The sequence below is a fragment of the Oncorhynchus nerka genome, linkage group LG24 (genome assembly GCF_034236695.1).
Source record: "Oncorhynchus nerka isolate Pitt River linkage group LG24, Oner_Uvic_2.0, whole genome shotgun sequence".
In the NCBI taxonomy this organism is placed as follows: Eukaryota; Metazoa; Chordata; class Actinopteri; order Salmoniformes; family Salmonidae; genus Oncorhynchus; species Oncorhynchus nerka.
In genome coordinates this window covers 57765122-57776987 of record NC_088419.1, presented here as the reverse complement: position 1 = coordinate 57776987, position 11866 = coordinate 57765122, and the positions used below count along the sequence as shown (strand labels likewise).

General features: G+C 45.0%; 1 protein-coding gene across 4 annotated transcripts; it reads right to left on the bottom strand.

Annotated features, from left to right (window-relative positions):
* Positions 1 to 4488: 4488 nt before the first annotated feature.
* LOC115108273 (MAU2 chromatid cohesion factor homolog) lies at positions 4489 to 11835 on the bottom strand. 4 transcript variants are annotated; one of them, XM_029632410.2, is made up of 19 exons: positions 11468 to 11835; positions 11150 to 11167; positions 10897 to 10968; positions 10683 to 10778; positions 10464 to 10558; positions 10276 to 10303; positions 9955 to 10110; positions 9626 to 9772; positions 9400 to 9490; positions 9190 to 9293; positions 8928 to 9005; positions 8728 to 8802; positions 8534 to 8617; positions 8402 to 8451; positions 8144 to 8221; positions 7918 to 8029; positions 6048 to 6138; positions 5802 to 5929; positions 4489 to 5647 (listed from the first exon to the last, which is right to left on the bottom strand). In XM_029632410.2, the coding sequence occupies exons 1-19, from the start codon at positions 11699 to 11701 to the stop codon at positions 5573 to 5575; spliced, it is 1812 nt and encodes a 603-aa protein (XP_029488270.1). In that variant the 5' UTR covers positions 11702 to 11835; the 3' UTR covers positions 4489 to 5572. The 4 variants fall into 4 exon arrangements, with proteins under 4 accessions (XP_029488270.1, XP_029488272.1, XP_029488271.1 ...); XM_029632412.2 differs by having other exon boundaries at positions 8737 to 8802; XM_029632411.2 differs by having other exon boundaries at positions 10903 to 10968.
* Positions 11836 to 11866: the final 31 nt, after the last annotated feature.

Sequence of the window (11866 nt, the reverse complement as noted above, 5' to 3'; positions counted from 1 at the left end):
ACTCCAGTAGACTGCACTCCAGTAGACTGCACTCCAGCACTCCAGTAGCCTGCACTCCAGTAGCCTGCACTCCAGTAGCCTGCACTCCAGTAGCCTGCACTCCAGTGACTGCACTCAAGTAGCCTGCACTCCAGTAGACTGCACTCCAGTAGCACTCCAGTAGACTGCACTCCAGTAGACTGCACTCCAGTAGCCTGCACTCCAGTAGACTGCACTCCAGTAGACTGCACTCCAGTAGACTGCACTCCAGTAGACTGCACTCCAGTAGCCTGCACTCCAGTAGCCTGCACTCCAGTAGCCTGCACTCCAGTAGCCTGCACTCCAGTAGACTGCACTCAGTAGTGCACTCAAGTAGACTGCACTCCAGTAGACTGCACTCCAGTAGCCTGCACTCCAGTAGCCTGCACTGCACTGCACTCAGTAGCCTGCACTCCAGTAGACTGCACTCCTGCACTCCAGTAGACTGCACTCAGTAGACTGCACTCCAGTAGACTGCACTCCAGTAGACTGCACTCCAGTAGCCTGCACTCAGTAGCCTGCACTCCAGTAGACTGCACTCCAGTAGACTGCACTCAAGTAGACTGCACTGCAGACTGCACTCAGTAGACTGCACTCCAGTAGCCTGCACTCCAGTAGACTGCACTCAAGTAGCCTGCACTCCAGACTGCAGACTGCACTCAGTAGACTGCACTCCAGTAGACTGCACTGTAGTCTGCACTCCAGTAGACTGCACTCAAGTAGCCTGCACTCCAGTAGAATGCACTCCAGCACTCAAGTAGCCTGCACTCCAGTAGCTGCACTCAGTAGACTGCACTCAGTAGACTGCACTCCAGTAGCCTGCACTCCAGTAGCCTGCACTCCAGTAGACTGCACTCAAGTAGCCTGCACTCCAGTAGACTGCACTCCAGTAGACTGCACTCCAGTAGACTGCACTCAAGTAGACTGCACTCCAGTAGACTGCACTCCAGTAGCCTGCACTCCAGTAGACTGCACTCAAGTAGCCTGCACTCCAGTGCAGAGACTGCACTCAAGTAGCACTCAGTGCCTGCACTCCAGTAGCCTGCACTCCAGTAGCCTGCACTCCAGTAGACTGCACTCAAGTAGACTGCACTCCAGTAGACTGCACTCCAGTAGCCTGCACTCCAGTAGCATGCACTCCAGTAGACTGCACTCAAGTAGCCTGCACTCCAGTAGACTGCACTCAAGTAGACTGCACTCCAGTAGACTGCACTCAAGTAGCCTGCACTCCAGTAGCCTGCACTCCAGTAGACTGCACTCAAGTAGACTGCACTCCAGTAGCCTGCACTCCAGTAGCCTGCACTCCAGTAGACTGCACTCAGTAGACTGCACTCCAGTAGCCTGCACTGTAGACTGCACTCCAGTAGACTGCACTCAGTAGACTGCACTCAAGTAGCCTGCACTCCAGTAGACTGCACTCAAGCCTGCACTCCAGTAGACTGCACTCAGTAGCCTGCACTCCAGTAGCCTGCACTCCAGTAGCCTGCACTCCAGTAGCTGCACTCCAGTAGAATGCACTCCAGTAGCCTGCACTCCAGTAGCCTGCACTCCAGTAGCCTGCACTGCACTCACTCCAGTAGCCTGCACTCAGTAGCTGCTGCACTCAGTAGTAGCACTGCACTCCAGTAGACTGCACTCAGTAGCCTGCACTCCTGCACTCCAGTAGCCTGCACTCCAGTAGACTGCACTCCAGTAGACTGCACTCCAGTAGACTGCACTCCAGTAGCCTGCACTCCAGTAGACTGCACTCCAGTAGCCTGCACTCCAGTGCACTCCAGAGCCTGCACTCAAGTAGCCTGCACTCAGTGCACTCAGTAGCCTGCACTCCAGTAGACTGCACTCAGTAGTGCAGCCTGCACTCCAGCAGACTGCTGCACTCAAGTAGACTGCACTCCAGTAGCCTGCACTCCAGTAGCCTGCACTCCAGTAGACTGCACTCCAGTAGACTGCACTCCAGTAGCCTGCACTCCAGTAGACTGCACTCAAGTAGACTGCACTCCAGTAGACTGCACTCCAGTAGCCTGCACTCCAGTAGACTGCACTCAAGTAGCCTGCACTCCAGTAGAATGCACTCCAGTAGAATGCACTCAAGTAGCCTGCACTCCAGTAGCCTGCACTCCAGTAGACTGCACTCAAGTAGACTGCACTACAGTAGACTGCACTCCAGTAGCATGCACTCCAGTAGACTGCACTCCAGTAGACTGCACTCAAGTAGCCTGCACTCCAGTAGACTGCACTCCAGTAGACTGCACTCAAGTAGCCTGCACTCCAGGAGACTGCACTCCAGTAGCCTGCACTCCAGTAGAATGCACTCCAGTAGCCTGCACTCCAGTAGCCTGCACTCCAGCACTCCAGTAGACTGCACTCAAGTAGCCTGCACTCCAGTAGAATGCACTCCAGTAGCCTGCACTCCAGTAGACTGCACTCCAGTAGCCTGCACTCCAGTAGCCTGCACTCCAGTAGACTGCACTCCAGTAGCCTGCACTCCAGTAGACTGCACTCAAGTAGCCTGCACTCCAGTAGACTGCACTCCAGTAGAATGCACTCAAGTAGCCTGCACTCCAGTAGCCTGCACTCCAGTAGACTGCACTCCAGTAGACTGCACTCCAGTAGACTGCACTCCAGTAGACTGCACTCCAGTAGACTGCTGCACCTGCACTCCAGTAGACTGCACTCAAGTAGCCTGCACTCCAGTAGACTGCACTCCAGTAGACTGCACTCAAGTAGCCTGCACTCCAGGAGACCGCACTCCAGTAGCCTGCACTCCAGTAGAATGCACTCCAGTAGCCTGCACTCCAGTAGCCTGCACTCCAGTAGACTGCACTCCAGTAGCCTGCACTCCAGTAGACTGCACTCAAGTAGCCTGCACTCCAGTAGAATGCACTCCAGTAGCCTGCACTCCAGTAGACTGCACTCCAGTAGCCTGCACTCCAGTAGCCTGCACTCCAGTAGACTGCACTCCAGTAGCCTGCACTCCAGTAGACTGCACTCAAGTAGCCTGCACTCCAGTAGAATGCACTCCAGTAGAATGCACTCAAGTAGCCTGCACTCCAGTAGCCTGCACTCCAGTAGACTGCACTCCAGTAGACTGCACTCCAGTAGACTGCACTCAAGTAGCCTGCACTCCAGTAGACTGCACTCAAGTAGCCTGCACTCCAGTAGACTGCACTCAGTAGCCTGCACTCCAGTAAAATGCACTCCAGTAGCCTGCACTCCAGTAGCCTGCACTCCAGTAGACTGCACTCCAGTAGTCTGCACTCCAGTAAACTGCACTCCAGTAGACTGCACATTGTGAATAAGGAACTGACTGACGCTGAATATAGCCTACTTACTTTCTTTTGTTCTTATTATTTCTATTTCTTGTGTGTTTTTGTTTTCTCTTATGTTATTTTTAGTATTATATTGTTATTGATTAGAGCTTGCAAGAAGAAAAGCAGTTCACTGTACTTTTGCATGTGACATTAAAACTTGAGACTTGAAAGGTCTTGGCCACAAACGGCGCAAATTTCAAATGGTGCAAAAGAAGCATCAGTTTTTCTGTACATTTCTTAGGCCTATTTAATCATTCTATTTCATTGCTCCCATTTGACTTTAGTCTTGGTGCACTGCACACACAGCACAACTGACCATTATGCATGAAGTTAAAGATTGTAGCATACAGTAGGTGCAGTGAAATGTGTTGTTTTACAGGGCATTGGGGTCAATAATTTACAATTAATTAATTCAGGGGGTGAATTGCACTCACCTATGACTCATGTTGACATGTCTTTCATAAATAGGTATCATGGTATGAAATCATATGCATGCATTTCACTACATGTTCGTGGGAAAAGTCATGATAAATTGAAGATGATCAAATCTGCCACGGACAAACAGAGGGTAGTGCATACGGCCCAGTACATCACTGGGGCCAAGCTTCCTCCCATCCAGAACCTCTGTACCAGGCGGTGTCAGAGAAATGCCCTAAAAATTGTCAGACTCCAGCTACCCTAGTCATAGACTGTTTTCCCATTGCTACCACACGGCAAGCGGTACTGGAGCGCCAAGTCTAGGTCCAAGAGGCTTCTAAACAGCATCTAACCCCCAAGCCATAAGACTCCTGAACATCTAATCAAATGGCTACCCAGACTATTTGCACTGCCCCCCCATATGCTGCTGCTACTCTGTTATTATCTATGCATAGCCACTTTAATAACTCTACCTACATGTACATATTACCTCAATTACCTCGACTAACCGGTGCCTCCGCACATTGACTCTGTACCGGTACATCCTGTATATAGCTTCGCTATTGTTCTTTTACTGCTGCTCTTTAAATATTTGTAACTTTTCTTTCTTTAGGTATTTTTCTTAAAACTGCATTGTTGGTTAAGGGCTTGTAAGTAAGCATTTCACTGTAAGGTCTACTACACCTGTTGTATTCGGCATGTGACAAATACTTTTTTTCTTTTTTGAAACAACACAAAACGGTTGCAAATACCACATTTATTCAGACTTTGTCCCCAAAAATATTGAAAAACAATATAATCAATAAAAACATAGGCATTGGATAGAATATGGCAAATACTCAAGCTTCTGACGTGTCCATATAGATTGACTTAAATAGCAAGCATTGAGTTGGATTTCTACATGTGATACTGGTAGTTAAAATACATTACACACTTGACTACATTTACTTTATAAAATGTCACTGTACAATAAAGGTTTCCCATGTGGTATATGTATACAATGTATTGTAAAGAAAACCTTTAACTAGACAAATTATAACATAACAAAAAGTAATACACTGATTTCTCTTTATCCAAAAGTTTCTTGTATGTTCAAAAAATGTCCATCTTCATGATCTATGGAACTCAATAAATGAACTAGAATTCATATGTATATCCAATAATAGTTGTGTTTGTGATGCATCTTTAAAATGGGCAAATCGGTGATCTATGACATGCCAAATGTTACAACAAATATTCCTCTCTCAAAGCAGGTTTATCAAATCACAGCTCAAAAGGGACACCTGCTGGTCCATTAAGAAACTGCACCAATGAACATTCCAACTCCTTCACTATTCTCTCATGCACTCTTTCAGGAAGATATTCAAACCCTTTATCTCAACACTACCAATTTAACATTCAAGTCCAAACTTAACATGAAACAAAACATGTTGCTGGGTCAATCCATGAGAAGTAATGCCAAGTGTACCTACACTAATTCACGTGGATGCGGTGCTAGAAAACAATGACTAGCTGTGAAATCCTCAGCAAATGATTAGCAACAGTTGAAGAATTAATCAACATCAGTAACTTCCATGCAAAGGAAAAATGGCATTCATACAAAGAAAAGCGGTCAAATATTTTGCTAAAGTTACAAAAATATCAACATTAATAAATTAATTGTATAACTGCTACTATGTTTTCCCAGTACCCCTCTAATTTTCAAAAGACGTAAAGAAACGATAGTTGAAGTATAGACATCTTTGAGGCTAGAAGAATGGTAGCCCTTGTGTGTTGTCAGTTTGCTCTCGCTCTCTCGTATGCATGTGTATGACGGAGCCATGTGTTCATAGCAGGCTGGCCAGGCTGGTTGTCGGGCCGTTCTGGGCTTGAAACTGCCCAGGTGGTGGGCCGTCCGTCCACTGTCACAGAGGAGATTAGTATTGTTAATTACCCATCTGAGCCAGACAGACAACAGAAACACAGCTAAACAACCTATATTATCTATTTACAATACACAACTTTTACGGCAGTAATAATTCAAGATAAAAAAGTTAAAGATAAATTGATATGTACGCTGATTAGGTTGTGTTCGGGGAGGCTGCAGGCAGCGATGTGGTCCTGGAGAAGCTGCTGGGAGAAGTTCTGGTGCATCTGAGCAGCTTCATGGGCATCTATGGTATTTCCCAGGGCCTTGTTCAGATCTACAGGGACAAGACAAAAACAGTGTGGTCAAGGAAACCTACATCAAATACTTTAAGCTTAGTAGGGAGCATTGAAGCTCAATCCAAAGACAAAAGAAATGCACAGGTAGGGACGTACCTTTTAAAAGGGCAGAGGACCACAGCTGGACAGACATGTCAGGGATCTTGCTGGCCAGCTGCATCGCTGGAACCACCATGTTGTTGCTCTCCTGGAGAAAAACAACAACATATTGTTACGCAAGCTACAGTTTGAGTCAGAAGTTTACCTACACCTTAGTCAAATACATTTAAACTCAGTTTTTCACAATTCCTGACATTTAATCCTTGTAAAAATTCCCTGTCTTTAGGATCACCACTTTATTTTCAGAATGTGAAATGTCAGAATAATAGTAGAGAGAATGATTTAGTTCAGCTTTTATATTTCTTTCATCACATTCCCAGTGGGTCAGAAGTTTACATACACTCAATTAGTATTTGGTAGCATTGCCTTTAAATTGCTTAACTTGGGTCAAATGTTTCAGGTAGCCTTCCACAAGCGTCCCACAATAAGTTGGGTGACTTTTGGCCCATTCCTCCTGACAGAGCTGATGTAACGGAGTCAGGTTTGTAGGCCTCCTCGATGGCACACGCCTTTTCAGTTCTGCCTACAATTTTCTATAGGATTGAGGTCAGGGCTTTGTGATGGCCACTCCACTACCTCGACTTTGTTGTCCTTAAGCCATTTTGCCACAACTTTGGAAGTATGCTTGAGGTCATTGTCCATGCGACCAAGCTTTAACTTCCTTGCTGATGTCTTGAGATGTTGCTTCAATATATCCACATCCTTTTCCTTCCTCACAATGCCATTATTTTGTGAAGTGCACCAGTCCCTCCTGCAGCAAAACACCCCACCAACATAATGCTGTCACCCCCATGCTTCACGGTTGGGATGGTGTTCTTCTGCTTGCAAGGCTCCCCTGTTTCCTCCAAACATAACGATGGTCATTATGGCCAAACAGTTCTATTTTTGTTTCATCAGACCAGAGGACACTTCTCCAAAAAGTACAATCTTTGTCCCCATGTGCAGTTGCAAACCGTAATCTGGCTTTTTTATGTCAGTTTTGGAGCAGTGGCTTCTTCCTTGCTGAGCGGCCTTCAGGTTATGTCAATATAGGACTCATTTGACTGTAGATACTTTTGTACCTGTTTCCTCCAGCATCTTCACAAGGTCCTTTGCTGTTGTTCTGGGATTGATTTGCACTTTTCGCACCAAAGTACATTCATCTCTAGGAGACAGAACACGTCTCCTTCCTGAGCGGCATGATGGCTGCGTGGTCCCATGGTGTTTATACTTGCGTACTATTGTTTGTACAGATGAACGTGGTACCTTCAGGCGTTTAGAAATAGCTCCCAAGACTGAACCAGACTTGTGGAGGTCTACAATTTGTTTTCTGAGGTCTTGGCTGATTTCTTTTGATTTTCCCATGATGTCAAGCAAAGAGGCACTGCGTTTGAAGGGAGACCTTGAAATACATCCACAGATACACCTCCAATTGACTCAAATGATGTCAATTAGCCTATCAGATGCTTCTAAAGCCATTACATAATTTTCTGGACTTTACCAAGCTGTTTAAAGACAGTCAACTTAGTGTATGTAAACTTCTGACCCACTGGAATTGTGATACAGTGAATTATAAGTTAAATAATCTGTCTGTAAACAATTGTTGGAAAAATTACATGCACAAAGTAGCTGTCCTAACTGACTTGCCAAAACTATAGTTTGTTAACAAGAAATTAGTGGAGTGGTTGAAAAACAAGTTAATGACTCCAACCTAAGTGTATGTAAACTTCCGCCTTCAACTGTACATACACAAATACTTTTTTCCGCACACGTTGAATAAAATGTATACTATACAGTAGGCTATTGACCCATACATCATTTTTGTAAAGGGGCAGGGTAGATGTTCCTTGAAAAATATCAATTTGTGACCATTGTGGAGTGATCTTACCCTGTGGTTTCCCAGTACATAGAATATATGGCCTAGCAGAACCAGTGAGCAGGCTGTCAGTCTATTCAGGTCCTCCGCATTGGACATCTTCAGAGTTTCTCTAAGGAACCGTCTGTAATAAGAGTATCATTATGAAATTATGTATTTTCCAATTCCCACAGAAAATTTGAGGACTTATGGGACACTTCTCAGCAACTCCGTAAAAGAGGAGGTGGGGGAGACTCACTTGGCCTCGTTGTAGCGTCCTTGGAAGAAGGACAGGAGTCCTCGGATGTAGAAAGCTGCAGCACGGAGACAGTGAGAGCTGCAACACAACCAAACAAACAAGCCCGTCAGCTTGTAGTCAAATACACCAGCTCAGCAACGGGCGGCATTCTTAGCCGTAAAAAAAAGAAGGTATTTGGCTCTGAGAATGTGTTTGGATTACAAAGCAAAATTGAGCAACCATTAAAATATCTGTGTTATGCAATACGTATTAACACACCTCACAGGAAAGTTGTGATCAGGGTTTATCCTCTCAAGGAGACTGTAGAGCTTTAAAAGAAAACAAGGTTAATACAGTTAACAATACTTTATTTTGAGTAAAAATGAATAGTGTGTGTGCGTGTCTACTAACCTCCTGGTGTCTGTTTCCTTCCCTGATGTAGACGCTGGCCAGGTTTGTCACAATGAACGCCCACAGTTCCTGGTGTGTGGTTAGCTGGAAAAGAAACACCTACAGATGAACTTACTATCCAAAACGTGACAATGTAATACATATTGAACGCATGCAGAGAGAACCCGTATAATAAGCTTAGCGTTACGACTTACGTCACTTACCCGCAAAGCGGCGGTGAACTGTGCCTCTGCGTTGTCCATACAGTTGACAGATATGCAATACAGGCCCTGAAAATTGGAAAAAGTTAAACGAAGGGAGTTTTAGAGTTCCAGTTAGAGAAGTGGGTGGTAAACTGTTATTCAAGATAGTGAATTGAGGGTATGTATTCTGGGTGAAGGTTTCAAATACTTACTAGTAGAGTGTGGAGTTGGGCAGCGTGATTGGTGAATAACCTGGGGGACTGTTGGCACAGTTGGCAGACCTGGGAGATCTGGGATATGGAGAGAGAAAGTCATCATCTCAACTGTCAATGGGCATGAAATTGCCCATCATATATTCCAGTAGCTACTTTGATTGAACTTTTAAACATTCCGCTGTAACTTCGCACAGTGTTTATGTTCAGAGTGAATGAGTAAAACAGAAATAAGATTGGTCCATGGATGCTTCTACATTACCTCTTGTAATGCAGTAGCCTTGTGACCAGTGACTAGCCGACACATGATGATGTGCTCCAGCAGAATGACCTGGAACGTTGAAAGGATGGGACTGCTGTCCAGCACTGAAATAAGGGGGGTGGGACATTTTAGACAACAGTGGGTGTTAAACAGATGATTTTGATAGTGGTACAGAAAAGAGGCAACGCATGTGGGCTTCAAATCACTTACTTTTTAGTTTCTCAAGCTGCATGAGTGCTTTGTCTGTGTATTTCTGTGCCTTCTCCAAATACCCTGCTTGCATGGAGTGCATGACAGTCACCTGGAACATATAGAGAACAAGGTTTTTACCATATACCATGTTGCTTTTACCTATCCAATCCTTTCAGATCTGCACCAGTGTCTGTGGGGGATCAGTCCTCAGGTATCAGATGAGAAGGGAAAATATGGGGCTCACCAGGTAGACGAGAACACACATGTGTTCCTTGGGCAGCCAGTGGAAGAGGTCAGCAGGGTTACTGGGCAGGATCTCATCATCATGGAGTGTAGAGATGGTCTGGATGCACTGCTGCAGTTGCTTAAGACAGGGCTTCACACTCTTCACCTGCAACATAACATGGAGGTGGTCAATACCAGTGAAGCTGTTTCAACTACACTACAAATGAGTGGGAAAGCATATAGGCCATCTTGTCCAGGGGTGCATGACTACAATGTTGGGTGTTATTGCCCTTGTGGACCACAGTTAGTGCATCGGTGGATTTGATCCAGCCTGACAGGCGTCTTTACCTGTCCGGCATCCAGATAGTGTGTGACCTGCAGCACCAGGAAAAATACCCGGAGAGACTCTTTCTGGATGGGGTTTCCCTGCCAGTTCTCCACGATCGTCCCGCACAGCGTGAGCAGAGGGTGCACCTCCCCCAGCTTCCTCTCCATCAGTAGGAGCTGATACAAAGGATAAACAGAACATTATGGTATGGATTCTCTAGTGCAAAATATTAGTTTATACCCATGCTATGAGTGCATTGCATACTTAAGATATCTGTTAATACTTACTAAAACACACATGACAGATACAAAATTCTTTTCATAAAATAATTTGAGACTTACCATTCCTTTACTCAGGAGGAACAGCGCCCTGAGAAACACACATTGCATACTCAGCCGACCGTTGTAAAAATGTTTTCATTAAGTTCACTGGAGGGCATGTTTAACATAACATCTACTGTATCTTGTTTTATGGATGATTAAATGTGGACAGAAAAAGTAAATAGTTCAGCACAGCAAGTTTACAGTACCTGGTGTATTCCGAGCCCACCACTCTGGCATACTCAGCACCGACCCCTAGGAGGTCACAGGCAGACACAAGGTCTTTCTCCAGAGTGTGCAGTTGCTGATAAAAGGAAAAAAATAAGACACATTCAATGCACTGCAATGTAAAGGCTTTACAATCAAACATCCAAAAGAGACAAGTAAATTCAGTCAGTATTTACAGTACATCTGACAGTACAACATACCGCTAGTTGAAACAGCAGGCGACAGTGCCAATAGGGAGTCTGCTGTGAGATCTGGATTGCCTTTCGCAGTAAAGGCTTTGCAGAATCCACCAGATTCTGAAAACAACAAATACAGAATCAAAACTACTCTACCTTACACTTGAATGAAAACATGTTTGTCAAAATGGGTCTCCAGACATTGCAAAAGCAGGAAATGTATTTTAGCTTTATTTACCGGTACCTGCTGACAATAGAGTTCGGACAAAAGACTTGCTGCTTCAAATTTAACATCTTCAAATTGTGGGATCTGAGATATTCTGTTAAGGAAACCCATTAATTGACATTTAATACAGAATTTTACTATCGAGAAATAATGTACCAGATGGAACAGCAAACACAGAACTGAGAAATGTTCTGCAGAATTGCACGACATTGTAATGCTAGTTAATGTAGTGTTGGCGTTGAAACCATAGCATTGAAAAGGATACTTGTTGTGATATTAACCACTGAAAAAATAGAAAAGAGGAGATGTTAGAGACAAAATACAGTACAATGTTGCATGCAGTCAAAGCAAGCAACAGTAGTAGCAACTTCTAACACATTGAACGTGTGAAAGATGCGCAGGCCTACCGGCTAGGCTATCATGCTAGCAAATTATCTTCTGAGTCCAAATACTTATGACTGATACCAGAAAGCCAGGCTCTAACGCTAGTTATCGAACTTATTACTGTTCCCATTTCACTATTCAAGGCCTCGACTAACGCATCTCTGGTTCCATCATCGAGCTTTCCTAAACTCTCCCTCACCGCTTTCTCCAAGTGGCTCCGCGCCAGCTCGCTGTTCTTCGTATGATGATAGAGCACCGAGCCGAGTTGAAGGTGAGTTCTGGCCTCCACCCTTTGCGGGGGTTTAAACTGAAAAACCGCTTGAAGACAATGCACACACAGACGAATTTTGGGTGGACTTGAGGTGCGGAAATGTTCTGCAAAGCCAAGGAGAGCGAGGTACCACGACTCAGGGGCCTCTACGTTGGACGCCATTTTCCCGAAAACAACAACAACAACAAGTACTGATCGCTGTGTCAAAAAAAACTGAGTGCTGTGTCTCCCTCGCGTGATTTCGCGTGGAGTCCAATGTTCGGTTTGAAAATATATATGGGACTTGTAGTCCAAAACAATTGTACGTGCCCTCAAACTGATAAACCA

Excerpts from the sequence above, each read along its gene's own strand:
- LOC115108273 (XM_029632410.2), bottom strand. The coding sequence starts at position 11,701 with ATGGCGTCCAACGTAGAGGCCCCTGAGTCGTGGTACCTCGCTCTCCTT. Across the intron at positions 9,491-9,625 it reads TGTGTGTTCTCGTCTACCTG|GTGACTGTCATGCACTCCAT; the intron begins GTGAGCCCCATA and ends TATATGTTCCAG. Across the intron at positions 8,452-8,533 it reads AAGGAAACAGACACCAGGAG|CTCTACAGTCTCCTTGAGAG; the intron begins GTTAGTAGACAC and ends TTTCTTTTAAAG.